The 24498-nt window shown below is 42.2% G+C and overlaps 1 protein-coding gene across 8 annotated transcripts in view; it reads left to right on the forward strand.

The window, feature by feature from the left end:
- The window catches only part of TANGO2 (transport and golgi organization 2 homolog), an 82074-nt gene that overhangs the window by 46354 nt on the left and 11222 nt on the right, over positions 1–24498 (forward strand). For all 8 annotated transcript variants that reach the window (XM_075898336.2, XM_075898339.2, XM_075898335.2 and 5 more), the window contains 2 exons: positions 19129–19199; positions 23612–23765. In XM_075898336.2, the coding sequence (XP_075754451.1) occupies positions 19129–19199; positions 23612–23765 (225 nt within the window). The remainder of the gene's footprint in view (positions 1–19128; positions 19200–23611; positions 23766–24498) is intronic.

Consider the following 24498-nt stretch of genomic DNA (forward strand, 5'->3'; position numbering starts at 1 on the left):
CAGCGCGGCTGGCAAGTGGGGCTCGCTGTGGTTCGGTGAGCTCTGATGATGCTGCTGCCGCTGCCATCACTTCAGATAAATTGCAAATTATTAGATTTGGGTACCTCATCTCCTTTATATCACTATCCTCTATCCAACCACCTCCTGTCCATCCCATCATTCTTCAGGAACCAGTCTCATGAACAATTGCTCCTCCAGATGGTACATCATCTCCTCCATCTCTAAACTATAGAACCTGTACTTGCCTAATATTCCCACTATTTTCTCACAAAGAAGAAAAATGAGGGATGGCGCCTTATTCTTGATCGCAGAGCTCTGAACAATATTTTTTTTAAAGGGTCACAATTTTGAATCTATCAACCATTATTCCAATACTGGAGCAGGGGGACTGATTTTCATCCCTCAACTTGCAAGATGCATTTTTTCACATGATTATAAAACTGACAGATATTTCACAGACATTTTCTCTGGTTTGTCCTAGGTCACAATCACTACTAGTACAGAGTATTAACTTTTGACCTCTTTATAGCTTCCAAAGTCATTTCCAAGCTTCTGGAAGTTGTTACTGCTCATCTCAGAAAGAAAGTCATTATTTTGCCTGTACCTGGACAATTGCCTCCTCAAAGACTTTCCCTATAGGACTTCCAATGGAGCACCTTTATAACCATCATTTCTAATACCTTGCCCTGAAAATCAACAAAAACAAATCTACACTCATTCCCACTCATAGGAGCTCAGTTAGATGCAGCAACAGCAACTGTGTTTCTTCCACAAGACAGATTCAATGATACAAAAACTGCAGGGCAATCTACAGGTTATAGCTCACAACTGTCTGCAATTGCTTGAATGCATGGCTGCCTGCAGCATAGTTGTCAAGAACATATGCTTCATGCGAGGATTTCAGGGATAGTCAAGAACCGTGTACAGATCTGTAATGGAGGAGGAATGCTGACCAGCACCTGGTGACTAAAGGTAGCCAGAAGAACCAGGGGGCATATAGTGCTAAAATTTGAATTGTATAAGATTCTTTGCCTGCTTTCTTTGTGTGGGAGAGAAAAAATAGGAGTTGAGAGAGACAGAATGATTTAAACCCAAGCAGGACTACCATGCCTCCAGGGTATTTGGGGCATGGAAGTGGACTGAACCAAGATTTGGAAGTAGTAAAGGGAAAAAAGTGAATCTAGTCATAATCACTTTTCTTTATTTAGTTTAGTTTTCTTTATTTTGTGGTTTGGTTTGGTTCTGTATGGATTTGACTCCCCTCCCCATTTATCATCTAAGCATTGTTCCCAGAGATTTTCTCTGTGTTTTAATTTTAATGCTTTATCAAGTATCACTTTTTTAAGGTGGTGATTTGATTTTGTGTCCTGGAAGGTCTGTCGGTGTGCATCTGCGTGCCTTAGACTGAGAGGTCAGCCACTAGAGACTACAGCTTGTTTTTCTGTTTTATTTTTTCAAGCTTTCTTGTGGCAGAAGAGCTTGGGGTATTCTGGGGGTCGGTTTAAGTATTTGCTCCCAGTTTTAGGGATAAAAATCACTTGATGGTGGCAGCGACCCCTGCCCCCCAAAAATCTGTGTATTGCAGTTCTGGGGGAAGTTTTTGTAACCAGTGCCTGTAATGATGAGGTATATTTGAAGTATTTGTGGGCCCCTCCTTTTGCACTCAGAGTGCCAGAGTGGGGAACAGCGCTGACATGCACATATATTTTCTGTGTAAAGATAAGAGATGAACTTGGCAGTTTAAAATGAACAGAAATTTCAGCTGAATTGTGTAGTTCACATAGATTAATCTATTTCTTTAGAAAGCTTGAGGTAATCAGAATGCTTCCTTTCAATTCAGAACTTTTGTTTAGAAAAATACTTAGCATTTTTATACTCTATAATACATACATTACCAACAAATAAGATGATAGAGAAAGTATGGTCATATATTCAGAGTGCATAAATCATTACTCAGTGATTCTGCTGCCAGTTTCACACTAGTATTTGAATAATGTATGAATAACCTAAGTGTGGTGAGTCAGTATGGCCTCCTGCTGACCCAGAAGAGAAAGCCCTCCATAAGGCCCATTGGTGGGCGGGGCCAGAGCCACCCAGCCCACCCCCAGGAAGTGGAAGGGTGGGGCTGGGACTATAAGAGCAGGTACAGAGAGCTCAGTTAGAGCCCAGCAGGCGAGCAGGCCAGATGCTCTCCCTGGCTACCCCAGGAGGGAGGCATGGCGGCCTTGCCATCATAATAGCTTTGGGTTGCTATGCAGCCATATGCCACTTTATTATTTGATTTCTAGAATATTTGTTATTGCTCACATTTAAGAAAGAAAGAAGGGAATCTAAACTAGAGTATGTTTTGTGGAAGGTTGTGGTGGTCTGTTTTTGTTTGTTTTTTGCTACCATCAAATCTGAAAGTCATAAGAAATGGGGCTGCCTTACATTTTGAAGTTGCAATAATTTTAATTAGGGATGTGAAGAAGAGTGTAATTTGTTAATTGTGTAATTGACAAAAATTGCAGAGCTGCTGCAGCGGTTGATACTGGGACCCAGTGCAAGCCTTCCTGTGTACCAGCTCCTAAATTGCATCCCAATGCAGAGCTGCAGCTGTGGTTGATGTTAGGACCCTGCCCACAAAAAATTTACTTGTAGAGCCATGGAGGGGTTGCGCGTAGCTGATACCGTTAAATGCTAAGCACCCACTAACTGGTTAAGCATTTAATTGACTACAGTATTGCATCCCTAATTTTTATTGCAGCTTATCACTTACCTCGCACAATGGATACTGATATTGTGGAGCTAGTAGAGAAAAGGGAGGTAGTATGAGTCATCTTGCTCTGCAGAAGCCCTGTCCGGCATTTCTGTACTATTTTCATGATCAGTCTTGCAATGATATTTCATCTTGCCTTTTGCCGTTGGGTTCCAGAACAGAGTCACTGTAAACAGTAGGAAAAGAACTGTCAGAACCAAATGAGAGTAGAAAGAGTAGCTGACTGGCACGTTGAACTAAAACTTTTGTAGCATCTCCATTTAAGAACTCTCTTGGAAAACCTCAATCTTATTTTATTTGACAAAATAATTCCGCATATAATGCTGTAGCAGCAGCTTTATGGATGAGGTATGTGTAATAGAAAATGCATGCCTTGGAAAATGTGGAATGTAGAAACAATAAGGCACAGATGTCTTGAATTAGTGACCTTGTGGTTTGTATGAATTCCTCATCTTTTTTTGTTAAACTCCTGGGAAACTTATTACTGCATTACTCAGTCACAAGAATCTCAAAGCAGATGGTAGATATTAATATTCTTTTCACACAAAAAGCCATCAGTAAAGGAAAGGAGTAGTGACTTCTTATTTAGCAGGAGGTCTCATTTATGATAATGCTTATCTTAATGCTGTGTTTAAGGATTATTTTCTCATTTTCATCCCCTTCCCTTAAAATTTAGTTTCTTTTCAAATTCAGACCTTTGGGGATATGAATCATTCCAACCTTTTTTTTTCCTGAAAGCCCTTCTACTACAGTTTATATATTTGGCAATCTGAAAATATATATTGTGTTTATACAATAATAATATAGCCATTCAAATTATTGGTGACTTTAAAGATAGCATACCTACACTTCTTATCTACTTACTATGATACTACACATCATAATGTACTAATCTGTACTAATTAATTTTGCCTTATTCTCTTGGCCCGTGAAATATTTACAGTCTAAAAAGTGTAATAATCCAGTAGCCAATAAAAGAAAATCTCCGAGGAGTTGTAAAATAGTCCAAGTGATTCTGTCGTTTTATTGAGCACCACATTGATTAATGTTGCCTTCAAGGCATGAATGCTACACTTCTCCAGCTGACTTGAAGGAGTTTTTATAATAATAATAATAATAATAATAATAATTAATAATTAATTACTACTATGTTCTCCTGTGTCTAGCAGTTTGTAAGGAATTGATACTTATACAAAAACCAGATATACTCAATAGCCAGAAGAAAACTTACGAAAATGAATGATGGGATATGCATACTCAAATTCATTTATTTCATTGCTTCATCTGTCAAATTTGAAAGTCACTTTTCATAGAAAATAGCAAAATAAATAAAAAGAAAATACATTTGTTTCCATATTTTCTTGGCTACATGGCAATTTCTTTAGATGAGAAATTCTTTAATTCTAGTATTAATACAGGCTATGGCACTCCTATCACTTATCTTTTAAAAATTCATCTAACAGTCTGCAATAACAATTTGTGCTTCCATTGATGCACAGACCCTCCTAGTGCGAGGCTGGGAATACTAGTTCAGGAATACTACTACATGGAAAGGGTGACAGTACATTGTGTTTGTTCTGCTTATAATAGTAATTTTGGTTAAAAATTCTTGGCTTGGGTTTCTTATTGGTTAATGCACAATGTGTTTTTGCTGCCAAAAATTGACATCACTGACATGTAACAACTGCCCATGCATATGCTGATGGTAGGAAAACTCAGAAGGAACAAATACAGGCTGCAGAAATTTATTCTTTTTGGTGATGCAATGAACTATCGCAGAAAGAACATTTTGGAAAAAATAATTGTGATCAGAATACTACTGAGGTTCTGCTCGTAATTGAGTGATGTCTTTAGAGTTCTAGTCCTCTGATTTGTCTTGTGGGGAGTCACTGCTCTTAACTGTATCCTGGATGACTTTTTTCTGTACGTAAGAAATGTTTATATGTTTGGTTTTGGTGGTTTTATTCGTATTTGATTTTTTTTGCCAGACATTTTAGTTAGTTATGAAATACCAACACTCTAAGTAATAACAGCTTTTTCATAAAACATCAAGTAAGTGGCATGAGAGCTAAACTAGATGGTATAGGCCATCCTCGCTGAAAGTCCGAAATACATTCCAAAAAACTTGGACTTGTATCGAAATAACTTAAAGTGGGGAATTTTTTTTTCTGCAGCTGACTTCCATTTGTGCAATTAGGATTGATTTTTTTTTTTTGCACAACTTAAGAGTGGGGAATAGAAGAACTTATAACACATCAGTTCCTACAAGTGTCAACAACTTTAGTGCAAAATGGATGTATACAGGGGCAACTTATAGCGGGGAAGCCCTGTGTATTATAGTATTCCATTTTCTAAACAACTTAAGAGGAAATATCTATTAACTAGAGACAGTGGACAAAGTCAGAAGTGAAATACTGTATTGAGTCATGAAATACAGGCAGTCCCCGGGTTACGTACAAGATAGGGACTGTAGGTTTGTTCTTAAGTTGAATCTGTATGTAAGTCGGAACTGGCGTCCAGATTCAGACACTGCTGAAACTGACCGCCAGTTCTGACTTACATACAGAATCAACTTAAGAACTCCAGGCGTCCCCAAGTCAGCTGCTGCTGAAACTGATCAGCAGCTGATTCCAGGAATCCCGGGGCAGAGCAACTCTGCCTGGGGCTTCCTGTAGTCAGCGCTGGTCAGTTTCAGCAGAAGCTGACTTGGGGACGCCTGGGGCAGAGCAGCTGGGGTGCTACTGGACCAACCCAGCAGCACCCCATCTGCTCTGCCCCAGACGTCCTGATTCAGCCGCTGCTGAAACTGACCAGCAGCGGCTGAATCAGGACCTGGGGCAGAGCAGCTGGGGTGCTGCCGGGTTGGTCCAGTAGTGCCCACGGGCGGCGCTGCAGGACCAATCTGCAGCGCCCCAGCTGCTCTGCCCCAGAGTCCAAAACAAAAGCCTGGTCTGCTGGGGGGGGGGGGAGCACACTAGCTGTGCCCCCCCCCCCCCCCAGCAGACCAGGGACACGGGGAGCAGAGCCGCAGCGGCAGCGGGGTGCCGCGCCTCTGAGGCTTTGCTCTGGCAAAGCCTCAGAGGCGAGGGACCCCGCCACGGCTGCGGCTTCAGTCTGGGTGCCTGTGGTCTGCTGGGGACGGTCCCCAGCAGACCACAGGCACCCGGACTGAAGCCGCAGCCGCGGGGGGTCCCGCGCCTCTGAGGCTTTGCCAGAGCAAAGCCTCAGAGGCGCGAGGAACTGCCGCTGTTGCCGCTCCAGTCTGGGTGCCTGTGGTCTGCTGGGGACGGTCCCCAGCAGACCACAGGCACCCTGACTGAAGCCGCAGCCGCGGGGGGGGTCCTGCGCCTCTGAGGCTTTGCCAGAGCAAAGCCTCAGAGGCGCGGGGAACCGCCGCTGCTGCCGCTCCAGTCTGAGTGCCTGTGGTCTGCTGGGGACGGTCCCCAGCAGACCACAGGCACCCTGACTGAAGCCGCAGCCGCGGGGGGGGGCTCCTGCGCCTCTGAGGCTTTGCCAGAGCAAAGCCTCAGAGGTGCGGGGAACCGCCGCTGCTGCCGCTCCAGTCTGGGTGCCTGTGGTCTGCTGGGGACCGTCCCCAGCAGACCACAGGCACCGGGTCTCAAGGGGCAGCAGCAGCGGTTCCCGCGCTTCTGAGGCTTTGCTCTGGCAAAGCCTCAGAAGTGCGGGAACCCGCCCGGTGCCCCTGGTCTGCTGGAGACGGTCTCCAGCAGACCAGGGGCACCGGAGCAGCTTACGAACGGGGCTTTCTCGCCCCGACTTCCGGGGCGAGAAAGCTCCGTTCGTAAGTGCGGATCCGACATAAGTCGGATCCGCGTAAGTCGGGGACTGCCTGTAGTGATTAGTAACCTTCCAGCACTTCCGTGTCAGCTTTATATTACAGTTGCATGCCAAACTAAGGTCTGGTGGGTAAGTAGGGGTGTTAGCTATCTGTTAATTGAATAATCAACTAACCACATGAATTCTTAGTGTTTAGTTGACTATTCTATAGTCCCAGAGGGTGGGAGCAGCAGCCAGTACAATCCGTCCCCACTCCCACGGAGATCCCTGCCACCCCACACTGCTGCCTCTCTATCAGAAGCAGCAGCGCAGGGTGTCAGGTGGGAGCAGATCCGTAATGGGAGCCAGCTCCTCTTATGAACCTGCTGCCTACCACCCCATGCTGCTGCCTCTGATACAGAGGCAGCTGTCCCTGTTCATAGGGGGGTCCGAGCTCCCTGCTGACAGAGGCTGTTGAGGGGAAGGAGAAGGTGAGGGTGCTGCCATGAAGCAGCCTCCGTCTGCTGCAGTCCAAGCTTCTTAGCACAGAAGACTTTACACTGGTGCTACTTAACTTTGGAAGCGCCCCAGGCCACTATGATATTCATAGCATATGCCGAGGGCTGCAACTTAAGTGTGGTTTTATATACATGCAAGTAGCTTCTTTCACACTGACAGACTTGAATACAAAGATAAAGCCACAGTGCCGGATCCAAACATGGCCAGTGTAAGCCAGTCAGCACCTCTCAGACTCTGCCCACAAGGCTAGCAGCCAGTACTTCTCACAATATCCTGGTACTCCCAGTACCTCCTACCTCAGGGTAGAAACACCCACACCCTGTACCCATCTGTTCCAGTTAGCCTGTCCGCTTGTATCTTTCAATGCTCACCCCTCCTGAGAGATGCCTTGATCTTGTGGAGCATATTCCCAGTAGAGGCAATGTTCAAAGGATCCCACCCATGGGCCACGTGTTGAGCCCTGCGTAAACCCAAAGCACACTGCAGGCCGCACACAAATATGCCGTGGGACACATGCAGCCCATGGGCTGCATGTTGAGTAGCCCTGCTTTATGCAATCAGATATGCTACTCGCTTTATATAATCAAATGCTTCAGAGAAGCCGTAAAACAATAGCCACCCCAGAAAACAGACTGAATTCTACCAGAACAAATTCATCTGGGAGCCCATCACTCTCCTACTTGAAGCCAGAAAGGCTGTCACAGAGCCTACCAGGCTTATATACAAACTATCCTATCAATTGATCAGAGGAGCTAGTAATAGGAGAAGAAAATAGATATTCATCACTGGTTAGATCCTGAAAAAATGCTTCAGAAGTTCCTGTGTCTATTTTTTTAAACAACATCTGCTTTGACTATTTAGAGGTTGGGGGTGTATGTTTGTTTTTGCAAGTATTGTTGTAAACAAGTGTGCTGGCAGAAATGTTCTCTGAATTAGAAAAGTGAATATTGTGGCTTCAGATACTTGCCCAGGTAACTTGATTTTCTTCTTTGAGAAGTGTCCCTGTGGATGCTCCTCCTTACATGTCTGCACTTTCATTAGAGTGCTGCCTTTTGGACTCTCAGCAGCCCTCTGGGTCTTTTCCAAGGTAGTCATTTAAGTGGCAGCATGTCTACAGAAGATGGGGGTTACCCTCTTTCCATACCTAGATGACTGTCTATTAAAGGGTCTCACAATGCGCAGCATGGAACAGGTATTCACGAGCACCAGTGCTTTATTCAACAAATTGAGTCTCCAAATAAGCTTTCAAAAATGCACACTTACTCCTACTCAGAGCCTAGAGTTTATAGGGGTACATTTGGACTTCAGAATAGCTTCCCTACCAAAACAAAGGTTTGCCATCATCATGGACCTCATATCACTAGTTCAGGCCAGCCTGTGCATCACAGCACAGCACTGCCTTCAACTTCTGGGACACATAGCAGCAGCCACCTTTGTGGTACCATACATGCACCTTCAATATGAGATCACTGCAGGCCTGGTTACTCACTGTATGTAGACCACACATCCACCATATAAACAAACAGCTTGCTATGCCCTCCAAAATAAAGACCTCTACAACTTGGTGGACTCTCCACAACATCTGCAAGGGAATCCTTTTTCAACAACTGCAGCTGTTAGTTACGGTCACCATGGATGCTTCTTAAATAGGATTGGAAGCTCACCTACAACATCACGTCAGCTAGGCACATTGGTCACTGGAAAAGGCCAAGCAATATAGAATCACAGAATACTAGAATTGGAAAGGACTAATGCACTGGACCAAGCGCTGTCTATATTATCTCTGATAGATGTTGATCTAGCCTCTACTCTTAATTATCTCCATTAATGGAGCAAAATACAGGACTACGTAGCACTTTAAAGACTAACAAGATGGTTTATTAGATGATGAGCTTTCGTGGGCCAGACCCACTTCTTCAGATCAAATAGTGGAAGAAAATAGTCACAACCATATATACCAAAGGATACAATTAAAAAAAAAAAAGGAACACATATGAAAAGGACAAATCAAATTTCAGAACAGAAGGGGGATGCGGGCGGGGAGGGGGAATAAATGTCGGTGAGCTAATGATATTAGAGGTGATAATTGGGGAAGCTATCTTTGTAATGGGTAAGATAACTAGAGTCTTTGTTGAGACCCCTGCGTAAAGTGTCGAATTTCAGCATGAATAACAGTTCAGAGGATTCCCTTTCAAGTGCAGTTTTAAAAGGTTTTTGAAGCAGGATGCAGGTAATTAAGTTGTTGACACAATGTCATTTCTGGTTGAAATGGCAAGAAACTGTTTTTTCTTTGTGATCCTGTCTAATATCTGTTTTGTGGGCATTGATCCTTTGGCGAAGTGTCTGAGACGTTTGTCCAATGTACATAGCAGACGGACACTTTTGGCACATGATAGAATAAATTATATTTCTGAATGCGCAGGAATATGTGTTCTTGATCTTATAACTCACTTGGTTAGGTCCAATAATGGTATCAGCAAAGTGAATACGTGGACAAAGCTGGCAATAAGATCAAGAACACATATTCCTGCGCATCCAGAAATATAATTTACATGTATCGGAGGTATTGAAGGGTAAGTAGAAAATTGGCTTTTTTATATATAAATAGAAGGCTTTTTCATCATGTCTGTTGTTCACTACCTTCATTACTTTATCGTCTTTATTACAGTTTAACCAAAGAGTCATAGTACAGGCATTCCACGTAAGGAAAAAGGAAATTGTAAACTTCCTTAATGTTCCTCAGTGAAGACACTACATTTTTAAATAACTTGACTGAATTTGCAGCCATAATTGTAATGAGTTAAGATAGCCAATATGGATCATGTATGCCCCTCACAGTACATTGTCACTAATGCATGGGAAAAGTCTGTTTTTTGGGGGGAAATAAAACCAAAAAATTGGGCTGTAGATCATATTAAGTCATATTTATTTCTTCTAAAATGCCAGTCTGAAATCCTTCCAAGGTAGCCCAAATTAGACACACTCATCCGTAAGGTCTGTCTAATTCTATTCCCAGGAAGTTTTTGACACCTGCCCCACTCTATGCAAGGCCCATCTCCACTCCAGCTCTTCCCCCAAGCTCCCACTCTGCCTGTTACTGCCCCCGCTTCTCCTCCCCCAATACCTCCTGCATGCCACACAACAGTTGATTGTGTAGGTTGGAGTAACTGAGAGGGTGGGAGAAGGGTCATTGCCAGGGCAGACAGTGGGCTGGAGGCAATGGAGAAGGTAAAGAAGGGACTGACCCACAAGGCTTCCAATGAGTGCTAAACAGTAATTATCCTTGTGGGTGCTCTAGCTTCAGAGCACCCACACAGTCAGTGCCTATGCTCCCATTATACTTCCAAAAGAAGATTGGGTCGGGGAGATCACCTCTGATAGCATGATTGAAGGTCAGAAAACTCCGTCTCTGCCAAACCAACATAAGAGCAAGTCCCAGAGGTTAAAATTGAAAATGCTTTGTCTAGCCTCTTCCTAAGTAAACCAAATTGCTGTTAACTCAGGTGATTTCTCCTGCCTGTGTTCCACTTTGGGAGATGGTCATCTGCAAGGTGTCCGTTTACTTGATCTTTTTAAGTCATTTTAGACTTACCTGAACTGTAAACTAGGATTTGGGAACTCTTGAGTTCTATTCTCAATTCCATCATTGGCTTGAGTTGGGAAAGTAGGTGGCCTATATATCAATTGGACCCTGTGCTGGTGCTCCAGCTCTGTGTCCATCCCCTCTGCAAAGTTGGAGTACCATTGTGGCTTACCACTACAGGGTTGGGGGCAAGCTTCATGAGCTGCATCAAGCTTGTAGGGAGAGGAAGCTCCTTCATGAGCTGCTGCTCCTCCTTCCTCTGGCTGGGAGATGGCAGCGTAAGAAATTGCTTGCCTGAAGACTTTCTCTGTTGTTCCTATTGGTTGGATTCATGGCCAATGAGAGCAGCAAGTGGCATGGAGCCAGATAAGTGCCTCCATCCCTTCATGCCCAGATCCTGCACTCCATCCCTATCATGCACCCCCAGCCTGCTCCTGCACCCCTACCTCCCACCTATATCCCCCCAACTCCCACCCCATGCCTGCACCCTACTTCCTAGCCAGACCCTGCACTCCCATCCACTCCTGCACCCATTTTATCATCATGGAAGGTTGGCTGGTGGGGCACAAAGGTCTACATCAGTGCTACTCAACTTTGGAAGCTCCTGGGGCCACAATGATACTTGCAGCACATGCCAAGAGCCACAACTTAAGTGTGGTTGCATATACATGCAAATATATATGCAAATAGCTTATTTCACACTGGAGGGCATGAATACAAAGATTAAGCCACAGTGCTGGACCCAAACATGGCCAGTGTAAACCAGTCAGCACCTCTCAGACTCTGTCCACAAGGCTAGTAGCCAACACTTCCCACAATGCCTCGCTGTTGTGGAGCGTGTTCCCAGTGGAGACCACATTCAAAGGATCCCACCCATGGACCACATGTTGAGCCCTGCATAAACCTAAACTACACTATGGGCTGCAAACAAATAGGCTGTGAGCCGCATGTGGCCCATGGGCCACATGTTGAGTAGGCCTGGTCTACATTGAGTGTAGTGGACCACAGGCCAGAAAGTTTGAGAAACACTGATTCAAAGGCAGCACAAAATGTAACTGACGTTTTCCTTTTGCAAAATCCTTCAAACACTTTGGTACACAGTGATACTAAGTGCAGCTTCTTACTACTTGCATAATGGCTAATTGAGAAAGAGAAACATGTGGAGAATCATAGCTGACTAATAATATAATTCATTCTCTGCCTGTTTAAAAATGCCTTCTTTTCACAAATACCGAAAAGCATTAACTAGATGCAGCATATAGTCTAGATTGAAATGTGACACTATTGACCTCCACTGTTGCATATCACTGTGTACGTTACTTAGTGTCTTCCTGTGGTTATACAAGCCCTTTTTGGTATCTAATTTGAATTTCACTTTAGGACAATTTCATCTCTTGTTTCTGAACTGATTCCTGACTGGCCATTTATGGGGTCTAATTCCGTTCAGGTGTTTGTAAAACGTAAGTCTCTTTTCTTGCATGGTTTTAGGCTGAACATCTTTAGTTCTTAAAGATTTTCTTTGTAAAGCAGTCCCTATGTACACCAAATTAATGTTGTTGGTCTAGACTCTTCAATGTCATGCTATATAAATTGTTCCAGATGAGATCTGGCAATGGTTGTCATGGGAGGCAGGTAGCTATTTTATATTGGGACCATCACTATAGTAAAGGAATTCTCATTTTTCATGTGTCAGTGTTAGTTGGATAAAACCATTTATGAATGCTTTGAAACTCTTGATAGTATAGAAGTTTCTAAGTTGCTGGCAGTGTTGAAGTAATTTGTAACAGAAAACAAAGTAATTTATCAGGTAATATGTTAGGACTTGAAAAATTAATAATAAATTATTAACATGAATTTAATATTTATATAACAGTAGCACCCAGAAGCTACAGGGTGCTGGGTACTATCATGCCAATAATGTTCAACACAGTATTGAATTCAATTTTAATTAACTTTCCTAGAGTTCAAATCCAGAAAAGCCTTGTTATATTGAAAGTAATTTCCCATAACACTTTGCTGTCAGAAAAATAAATGTTATTTGTCTGTCAGTAAATAGAAGTGGAGAGGGAATTCTTGACTCTATGGTTTTGTCAGCAGAACTTGAATGTTTATTTTTAGAATTGTAATTTAAATGCCCAGAACTTTGTCACTTAATGATATCCATATATTAAAAAGAAAATCTCTAGCTGAGACAATATTGAGGTTGGCTACATTTAAAGAAGCTGTTACTTAAGACAATTCTGTTTCTAAAATGCAGGGAGATAATTCTGTAGGCACGGTGATGAGAGGAGTTAAGATGGTGGCATAGGATCCAGAGTGGCTAGAATTTCTTAAAGGAGCTTTGTGTGCATTTCTTCCAGCACTGCATGTAGATCCTGCCCGAGAGATACTCATCCCTGGAGACCCCCAGGTACCGGCCAAGCCCCCCCTCCTCCCGTCCAGACAACATCCAGCACCCTGCCTCTGCCCCCTGTCGGCAACCCCCCACCAGCACCCTGCCTCCTGGCCAGACCCCCATCAGCTCTCTGCTCCCTGGACAGACGCAACCAGCACACTATCCTAACCCCCTAGCCAGACCACCACCAGCACCCTACCTCTTTCCCCTTCTTTCCTGGCCAGACACCTACCCCCAGCTTGCTCTGGTACCCTACTTCCCATCCAGATCACCCCCATCCCTATCCCACTCACTGGCAGCTCTGTCCACAAACTGAACTCCTCAGGGGACACACAAAATCCACTAACCCTGGAACCCCAGAAGAGTTAATCTGGCCTGAGGCCTTGAACCTCAGTCCTACCTACCCCTCCCCACCATGGGGCTGGAGTGCCAGGGGAGTGAGGTGTCTCAGTTGGGGCCACAGCAGTGAGGGGAGTGAGGTTTTTTTGTAGGGGTTGTTTTTTGCATCTCACTTGTATGGTCCCTGATTTTTCTGTGAGTCCATGGCTTCTCACCTAAAACAGGCTCCCATATTTAAAGATAATGTTGAAACGTTTTGCGTTGAACATTAATATTTTATTTAAAAATGAAGCCAGGTCAACAAACCTCTGTTGGAGCCAATCCCCCATCTGGCTGCAGTATCAGAATACTCCTACAACCCCCCACTTCCCAACCCTGAGCCCATCATATACCTGCACCCCCTGCCCTGAGCTCCTCGTATACCACCAACTCAAATTCCTGCCCCCTGATATCCACAAGTCTGCAGCTTGCTCAGCACACCAACCGTCCACCTGACCCCAACACGCTCCAGCCTGGAGCCTCCTCTCTGAGCAGCATCCCCGTCTCCATTTCCTTCTGCACCTAGATTCCCTCCCAGAGCTTGCACCTCTCACCTCTTCCCACACCCAAATCCCTCATTCCCACCCCAGAGCCCACATCTCCTGTATCAACCCAATGACAGTGAGTAAAGGCTAGGGACAGCAAATGATGGTGAGGAGGGGAATGAAGAGGGTGGGGCCTCAAGGAAGGGATGGGGACTCAGGGAAGGAATGGAGTAGATCTTGGCTTGCCCTGACATTTAAAAAGTGATCTTGGGTGTAAAAAGGTTGGAGACCACTGACTTATGATATAGGATTGCACATGAACTTCAAGGGAGATCAAAGCCAGGAATCTTCCGTGAGTCTTTTCATAAGGAGTTTGTGACGTCTTCTGAATTAATTTTCACTTTTCAAGCTTCATCAGGGTTATAGTTGTTTTGTTGACGGTTAAATGCATGGGTCCAAAAGTGGCTTACGTGATTTCAAGTGATGGTGAGGAATGCTATTAATGTCCCAATGGATGGGAAGATGTGGATTTTCCATAATCTTGTGGATTTTCTGAATGGTTGCAGCATTACAGTGAATGGATGGGAGAGCAGTGTATGACAGCACTGGCAGCCATGATTTTGGGATTGGCTTGAGGTTCCAATGATACACTGTATTACAGTGTTCAATTGGACATCAGAGAGTCAGATAGGGCTACTTCTGGTCCATGCCAGTGCACAATACTTGGCTACAGAGTACACAAGGACCATCGCATATATCCGTAATACCGCCACTACCTAGCTTGCACTTGCCAGTTCCTGAACCAGGTTGATCCTTGTCTTCATCTTCTACCTTCTTCAGAGAGTTGTGGAAGGTTAGTGTGCAACCCATCTTCATTCTGAGACTGGTCAGAGTGGGGTCATGTCACAGTGTTACGGCAGAAGGTCACTTTTTTGATGATTTCTCTATAGCAATTTGGCCAGATTCAATCCTGAGATTTGTTTTGACAGAATCCTGGAGATTTTTGATGCTAACATAGGAGATGTTGTGATGGTGGTTGAAGAAATTGGGAAGTGTTTTGTGGGATGCACAAAGCATGGTCATTCTTTGATTTTTGGAAGCAATGAGTCTGGTTGCAATTATTTTGCCAGTGAACAGAGTGGAAAGTTGCTTGTTATTTTACATTGGAAACCAGTTGCAGGTCCTCTGCAGCTATCAAGTCCATAAGATCTTCACCATTTGGCTTCATTTACTTTGTAGCCCCACATAGTTTGATGACTATTAAAGTCCAAGATATAGGGCTGAGATTGGCATGTTTGGGTGTGCTGGCTGGAGGAGGAATATTGAAGCTTTCACACAACCTATTCTGTTAAGTGAGAAATCATGACTAATGCCATCAAACTGGTGACCGAACATTGATCAATGGTCTCCGGGTCTTCAGAGCAACAGTTCAAGTCACTCTCCTCTTCAGGGCCAAGTAACACATCAGGTAGGTTCTGGAATAAAGATCCTGCAACTCAACATTGAGGGATTTTCCAGGTGACATCGACTGCTTGAAAATAATGGCCATCATATTATTAAATTTAACATCTCTGTGATGGGAAAAACTACACAAAAATGAAAAGGTTAGTTAAACAGAAATTAAAAGGTATAATGCCAAAAGTAAAATCCCTGCAAGCTGCGTGGAAACTTTAAAAAAAATCATAATAGAGGCTCAACTTAAATGTAGACTATAAGTTAAACACAGTAAGAGAATCAAAAATGAAATGATGGCAACTAAATTAGCTATTACCACTCAAGAGAGATCTTAGCTTCATTGTGGATAATTCTCTGAAAACATCCACTCAATGCAGTCAAAAAAGCAAATACTGTTAGGAATCCTTCAGAAAGGATTAGAGAAAGGAAAGAGAGTAAGACAGAGAATATCTTATTGCCTCTATAGAAATCCATGAAATACTAAATATTGCATGCAGATGTGATTGCCTCATATCAAGGAAGATGTCTTGGCTTTGGAGGGGTTCAGCAAAGAGAAACAGATTATTAGGGGGTTGGAACAGCTAGATGGAGCAGTCTTGAGAAAAATATTAATAGCTATACAAAAGAACCATTTCAGTTGTTGTTAGGGTTCTTGTATCAGCTGCTGATTATGCACAGGCAGTTTAACTTTCCATACACTTTTTTTGTTGTTCAGGAGATTTTATCCAATTGCTCAATACAAACAAGTATCTATTGGTGTCTTTCTTTTCACCTTATGGAAAATCAAGAAACTGGCAATAGTTTATCTGCTGTGCTTACTATACTGCATCTCTCATATACAATATTCAATTTTGCTTAAAGTTTTTAATCCAGAAAGAGAATCTGTCATGGGGGGTAATGTTTCTGAGGCTTGTAGATAATAAAGCCTCGACTACAGTTGTGATTTATTTTCTGGTGACTAGAGTAAAGCCTGTTTTTGTGTTAATAAGAAGTAAATCACTGAAGTGAAATACTGTACAGCTTGATATCATCTCATAGCTGTGTCCAGGCCAATAAACTGATAGTAGTTTGAGGAATTGCCGTTACATGTCAGTAGAAGGGAACAGAGGATCCTGACAGTGAGCCATCTACTAGCAGCTTGTGCTCTTTTTTTCTTTCCTTCCTTCTTAGATAAAAATCTTGAGAATTGATAACTTGCTTGATTTTTTTTTTCACTTGACTTGAATTTGACATGCTGCCAATGTCTGCTAGGCTATTTAAAAACTTAGATTTTTCAGGCAGATCTGAATTCTATATAAATCTGCTGATTTCACCTCTCCCAAGTAAAATAGTTGTTAGCTATGTTGTAGGACTGCTCTGGAAAAGAGTTCTAATATGGATAGTATTTCAAAGTGGGTCTACTCAATTGTGCATCCAGTGACACTAGAAATATTTAGAGTTCACACAGGCAATAGCTACAGTTCATTGAAAGCAGCCTGTACCTGGATTTCTCTTTTGAGGCAATATTATGTCCCATCATATTTCTAATGAGGATATAAAAATAACTTGTCAAATGGCCCACATTGAACTGTTTTCTAAAACAAATTTGAGATTTAAATGATATTATAGAAAAATGCTGTTGTTCGCCTCAACGGATTATTCTTTCGAAATCTGGCAGTCAGAAAATAAAACACTTATCAAGTAATGGAATCTTTCTTTATATAGAACAATGGTTCTCAACCTTTCCAGACTCTTGGTCTTTCCAGGTATCTGATTTGTATTGGTTACCCTAAGTTTCACCTCTATTAAAAATTAGTTGCTTAAAAAATCAGACATAAAAATATAGAAGTATTCCTAATAAAATGTAATACAGACACTGACATACTTACTGTTTCATTTTTACTGTATAATTATAACAATCAGTTGGAATATAAATATTATACAGGTTGAACTTTCCATACCTGTGACTCTCTGATCTGGCAACATCCGTGGTTCAGCAGGGCCACAGATGTTGCTGAACCAAAGAGCTCCAGAGGTGGGAATGGAAGCCAGCTGAGAGAATGTTGGGCTGGGTATCCTTGGCTAGGCCTGCAGTGGCTGGACCAGGCAGCAGCCCGCGGAGCTCCTGCCCCGGTCAAGGAATCCCTGGCATCAGCTGGGCTAGGTGGCTGGGGAATCCCAGCCCCAGCTGGGGAACCCCAACTACAATAGGACTTCCAATGGCAGGCACCCCAGCCAGAGACATATACCCTGCCCCACGCCAACAGCAGGAGAGCCAACAGCAGCCTCGGCTGGGAACCCCTGATGGCAATGGGACTGGATAGGGCCGCCCCAGCCACGGAAACCATGGCTGAAGCAGGGCTGGCAGGAGCACGCGTCCCCGGCTGAAAACCCCCCAGAGAGGACCCAGCAGCAGCAGGGCTGGCTCTAACAGCAGTGTGGTGTGGTTGGGGGATCTCGGCAGTGGGACTGGTGGCCCCAGCCCAGGAACCCTGGGGAATACTGTGTGGTAGTGCAGCTGGCAGCAGCCAGGCTATCCTGTCTGGGAACTCCAGGAGACTTTGGAGGAGCGGGATGGGGAGCCCATGCCAGGTCAGCCCTGCTTCAGCCAACAGCAGGGCAGGGAGCCCAAGGGAAAGGCACCCAGGACCAGAGCAGCCAACAGGAGAGCACTGACCTCCCCTTGTCTGGCAAATTCCCTGGTTTGAGACAGCTCAGATCCTGAGCGTGCTGGACCAGGGAGGTCCTACCTGTACTTATAAATAAGTCAGTGTCTCTATGAAATTTTGGTTTGTGGTGACTTTGCTAGTAGGAGTGTAAGGGATTAGTCAGTCAGCTGTCCAGTAAGCAGAAGCTTATCAGATAGTCGACTAGTGATGCAACTAGTCGTTCCCCCACCCTTGCTGCCTTTGTCAGAGAGGCAAGTGGAGCAGAGCAGGAGCCGGTGTTCGGGGGAGTCATCTTAAAAACCAGTTCCCCCCCCCCAGCACCAGCTTCATGCAGGGCAGGGCAGGTAGAGGCGCAGCAGAAATGGCACAAGCAAGGACTGAAGCAGTGTCTGCTTGCACACTTTATGCTGTGATTCTGCTTTTGAAATGTACAAAAGCTGCAGGGCTCTCGTACATTTCAGAGGCTCAGGTGCCACAGGGAACATGGGGCCAAAGGGTCCCCCGCTGGTCCCATGCTCCCTGTGGGTTTTCTTTTGAAATGTACAAGATCCCCACTGGGGCTCTTGTACATTTCAAGGAAGTTCTGTGCTTCCTGCAGGACTTCTGATTTTAAACTGTAGGAAGAGCCTGGTAGGGCTCTTCCTACAGTTCAAAGGTAGAGCCCCCCATCAACTATTCAATTAGCTAATTAATCTAAATTTAACATCCCTGTTTGCTAGTGTTTTTATGTAACCTTTTTTAAAACTAACAAGTGTCTGATTTGATGTACCTAGTGGAAGAGCTCTATAAACCTCAGGGGAACACATATCTCTAGTTAAGAACAATTGATTTAGAAGATACACTTTGCTCAATTAAGTCAAATTGCTAAGCATCCTGTGCAATATTTTGAAAATTTTATTAGCTTATTGGTGACATTTAAAAGTGAAATTGGTGTACGTATTTTTTGTGTAACTATAAAGGGAGGGAGGGTGACTAACTAGTCAACTTACTTTTGGGCTGTAGACCACATAGTAGTAATATGGAAAATGTCTTTCTGTGTTGAAGTTTGTAGGAAATTAGAACTTAATCGAAGAGATGAGCTGTGATTTTGCAAGGACAAAAGTTTTATTTTTTTATTTTTATTTTTTTAGCACCACCAAGGGAGATGTAATTTGCTACTATGGAAACAAAGGAGAACCAGAACCTATCTTCCTAAATGCTGGTGGGTTTATTTTATAAAGTTGTAAATATTATTGTTGCCTTTTTTTAAAAAAGTGAACTGTGTGTTTACTTTAAGCTTCTAGTTACCAAGAGTGAAAATATGTGAATATGTATCTAAGTAATTGAATTATATGATACGTTCTGTTTTTGAAATTTTTATTTTAAATCCTTTTTGTGAAATTTTGTAAGTGGAGCATTAGTTAAGAAAAAGTTTGTGCTGTGGCCTAGTCCTATAGTTATCTCTATGCAGGTGGAGCCCTGTTGCAGAACCAGGATCTGTGTATCCATGGGTGACATTTTTCAAAAGCACTCTGCATTGACTTCTTATAGAAATCAATGTTAAAACTCCCTCTGGAAGGAGAGTTTCTCTTACTGACATCAGCTGTCATCACTCACTATCAAAATTCACAGAGGGGTGGCCATGGTAGTTTGTAATTTTAAAAACTAGTAGTCTGTGATTCCTTAGAGACTAACAAATACGTATGTATGGTATCATGAGCTTTAGTAGGCAAAACTCACTTCTTCAGTTTGTAACATGCCACAGGACTCCTCGTTTCACTATTAAAATGTTGGCTCACACCTCCAATTGACCTATGATGCTAGCCTGCATTGCCCAATTATTAAATTTCTAACAAGCTGATACTTATATTTGAGAGGAACGAGTGCTGCATAAATATCCACTAAAGTATTATCCTCTAAATACCTTCTGTGCCATGTCTACCAAAAAAATGGCAATGATTCAGATGCTGGTGTACTGAGATCTCCACATATCACGCTGAACAATATTGTCTCCGTTTTTTTTATACTTTCCAGTTGGCCTGTCTTTGTCCATTTGTTGTCTGTTTTATAATTAGATTGTAAGCTATTTGGGGTAGGGATTTTTTGTTGTTTTTGTACAGCACCTTGCACAATGTGGCCCTATATCAGTGTTTCTTAAACTATGTTCCGTGGAACATTGGTGTTCCAAAACAACTCTCAGGTGTGCCACGACTACTTCTTTGTTTTTGTTACTTGTTTGTTTTTGACTTTGTCTTTTTTTGTGTGACGATTATTTTATTTATTTTTTTTTTTTTTTAAGAAAATGTTCATAGGTGTTCACATAAAAAAATACTATTGTTTGGTGTTCCGTGGTCTCAAAAAGTTTAAGAAACACTGCCCTAGATCATGACTAGGACTATAAAACACAGTTAATTCAAATACTAAGTTAACAGTTTTGAAAAAATTCCACTCTTATTTTAGCACCTTCAAAATTAATTATGTAATTGCCAATTCTCACATTTGTTCTTTTTTGCATCTTGGGCAATGGCACAACAGTTATGTAATAGATAACATTTTTAGTTGAATTCTTAGGTGTGCTCACAGAACATGTACTCATCCTTGCACAAGCAAACATTACAAATGTAGATTGTAAGAACTTTGCTCTTGTTTTTGTTTAATATTGATGGCATCTTTTTTTGCCTTTCCTGAGGCTAATGGTTAAAAATTAAAATATTGCCAATAAGAAAATATTTAAAATGGGAATTATAATATAACTCCTTCAAAACAGCTGCTGCATGTTCTTGAACAGCAACAGAAAGACTGATAATTCCAAAATATTTTAAACTAAGATTTGAACAAATAAATTTGGTGCCCCATAAATCTTTCCCACTGCATGACCACAATCTGGTTTGATACAGCTCAGAATGTTTGGCATGCTCTGCTCAAGAGGAGCCCAAAACCTGATTAACAAAACAATTGCAGGCTAGGATTTAGGAAAAGCTTCTGCAGCACCTGCATTTGCTATGCGTCAAACCACTGCCTTTCAGCAGCACTAAATTTAATCACTGATCATAATAAAATTCTCAGGTAGGGTGCTTTTTGTGGAGAGCATTGTTAATCCTGAATAATGTGAATGTTATGTGCAATGTGGAGGTGATAGGCATGGTCTCCAGTGACTGTTTTTGCTGCATTCTGTGTAACTCTTCTTTATCAATCTCTGGCACGCTCTTCCAAATGAAAGTTCGAGTGTTAGTGGCACCTGTTTAAAGTGAAAAGTTAATGGACTGAACAAAAGCAACCCAGGATGTTAGCATGGGTAAAGTGGGTATATTTAATCCCCTCCATTACTTTGATAAACAGCTTTCGAATATGGGGTAAACTGCTAGTAACAATAGTGTGGACTACACATTTTTAATAGTGTCTTTTGTATGCCTTAATATTTTTCTGAAAAACTAGCAACTTCATTCATGCAGCATTTTCTTAACAAAACTGCACTACAAAACCCAGGTGTTTGCAGAGTCCTGATTTCCACATATAAACAAAGTGTTCATTCCCTGAAGATCTGGCCTCCTAAGAGAAAGCTGAGTTTTGGAAGACCTTTACGTTGTTAAGCCAGTGCTTATGCTCTTGGATTGTTGCCAGGAAATGTAGAGTTCCACTGAAGAGAGACATTCTTGCTGTCATCAATGCGTGGTATTATTCAAAAGTCATATGGGAGAGAAAAATGAATTAACTGGAGACTAGATTGAAAAATGTATTCAGTAATTCTAAAGATACCATTCCATAAATTACCAAACCAAAGGTTTATAGTAATTGCAGATATGGAGTAGAATAAAACTGAGAAACAAATAAAATCACTTCATGTGGAATACATAACTGTGCTCTAATGTGTGCTAGCAGGATTCCAATCTCCTGCATAGTAGCAGGACATATGTTTTATAGCTTATCTAATAATAAAGATTAGCTAGGGGATCATTTAAATGAGATAAAAACTGATGAAATCTGTATGTGATGATTGTAAATCACCAGAAAATCCTTTCTAAGTTTCTGTTCTGAAAATATGCTAGTAGCTATATAGAGAGAAAGCAGCTGGAAGTGATCCATAGGGATTGTTCTGTGAATGCATGAGACTTTAAAATCTGAAACATTTATCATATAACCTCTAGTTAATGATTCCTTGTACCATTTATTTGATCGAGTTCCAAACTGAAAGTATTATTGGTTTTATTTTTGTGAAGTAACTGCAGTGTCACAATTAAAAGGGTTTTTTTTCAGTTTCAGATTATATAGTATACCAGAGTTTCCCAAATGATGTTCCGCGGAACCCCGGGGTTCCACAAAGTAAAAATAAGGGTTCCGCAAGAAAATTCCGTTACAATAACATTTTATGATTTAAAAAATCATAATTAATATTTAAGCATGTATGTATTTTATTGAAAACAATTTTCATTTGTGTTTGCCATGGTAAGTGTCTCTGTGTAACTCCAGCTTAGCCAGAGAGTGGGAGCAATGGTATGATCTACTTTTTCAACTCTATAGATAAGACTGTTATTAGGGGTTCTGCAAAATTCTTTCAAGTTTAAAAGGGTTTCGTGGCTGTGACGGCGCGTTGGGGGTCCCCCGTCTCCTGCACCCCGAAATGGCACAAACAGACCGCACCAGCCGGTGGAATAGAGGAAGTTTATTGCCTCTCCAGGATACAGCACAGATGTAATCTGGTCCCAGAGCTGGGCTAGGATGCCTCAGGCCCCCTTGAGTTGGGGGGAGACTGGGCCCCTAACCTCCAGCCCCTCTCCCTAGGCTGTCTCCTCCATGCTCACAGACAGCAACTAACCACCTCTCTTCCAGCTCTGCCCCCCAGCCAGGGCAGCATTCCACCTTCCTTTGTTCCTCTCCATGGGTGGGTGTCTGGCCATACTGGTTTGCATAGTGACTCATCCTGTTTTGCTGGGTCGTGGTACCCCTGGCAGCCAGTGGGGGTTACCCCAGAGCCAGCAGCATAGAAACCAGCCAGGTACCCCCACTACGTCACAGTGGCCAAATAAAATTGGGAAACACTGTAGTGTACTAATACTTTCAATACAATGTCTTCTCCCTGAAAAAAACTTTTATTGAAATTACACCTGATTTAACAACTCAATCTACAGTTTATTAATAGCTGTGGCAAAAACCTGTGATTCAGTTAATATTGAGTCCCCTTAGTGTGATGATCCATAGCTTATTTTTAGTAAAACTGATAGGCTAAAATTTTTGTTCCAAAACAAAGAGAAATTGGCATTTTATGAAGAGTTTGGAAATGAGACTGTACCCTAACTGATTTCTTTATTAGAATACTACCTTTGCCACAAGTTAATGCCTTTTACTGTTTTGGAGGCAGACATGGGGATGTGGGCAGGAGGGAATGGAATAAATGCTAAAAATAAGCACATTTTCCTGAGAAAAGATAACAAAAGATTTATGATGCATTTTGCTGACAAGGCTTGATTTATTTTCTCCTTCAGACCATGAAGGATGAGGCAATTTTATATTTTTTGGCTGTGTTGCATATATGTTTACTTTTTCACTCAATAGAAATGCTTAATAGAAACATTTTCTTACCTGCCCCAATGTTATTTTTTTAAATGTATGTATTTATTCATTCATTCATTCATCCAGGAATCTACGGATTGAGTAATTGTCTGTTGGATACCCCATGGAAGAAACTTCAATATGGAAAGCAGCTTTTCACAGAAGTGATCAAGCAAAGTCAGGACCTTGCCAATGAAGATCTGGTGCAGGAGCTCATTAAAGTGCTGAATAATCAAGACCCGTAAGAAAGTAACTTACACTTTATTTAATATGAAGTGCAAACATTTTAAAACTCAGTTACAAAAGCTGTGTTAAGCTAATGATAAAGCTTCAGCTTATATTAACCAAAGCCAAGAAATTGGAAGGTAAAGGTAAAATAATATATTTCCATTCTCTCCTAATCAATTTTGGGGTGAGGGGTAAGGCAGGTACAGACGTACATTATCAATGCAAAAGTGGCATTGTTGTCAACCTGTGTTTGACTTACCAGTACCTTACTCCTTAAAGATTATTCCTGCCAGGATAGGAGCAGAGCATGCAAGATATTAAATGGCTAGGTCACAATAAACTTAAACATACTTTCCATAATTTCTGACCTCAGACAGTGCCCTAGCTCAACTATAGATTTGGGTGGCTCAGGTCAGGAATTAGTAGTGGCACTTTTTGGTTGCTTCTCATGACAAACGTGGTAAATGTACCTGATTGGCCTACAGTATATGAGTTTGCATAAAATACTAGACCCAGCTCTTCAAGAGGACAATTGCAGTTATCCTGCACAAACTCCTTACCTCCACTTGACTAGCATGTGCATTTTGTTAAATACAAACTTAAATTTCTCTGCCGCTTGTCAGCTTAATGTGGTTAAAAAGAAAATAAGTTGTATTTACATGGTATTTTTAAAGCTTCAAAAGAAGTGAAAAATTTCTCATTACACGATTAGGGCTTTAAAAACGGAACTTATGAGTGTTAATTTG

Source organism: Pelodiscus sinensis, chromosome Z, assembly GCF_052426305.1.
Source record: "Pelodiscus sinensis isolate ZL-2025 chromosome Z, ASM5242630v1, whole genome shotgun sequence".
Classification (NCBI taxonomy): Eukaryota; Metazoa; Chordata; order Testudines; family Trionychidae; genus Pelodiscus; species Pelodiscus sinensis.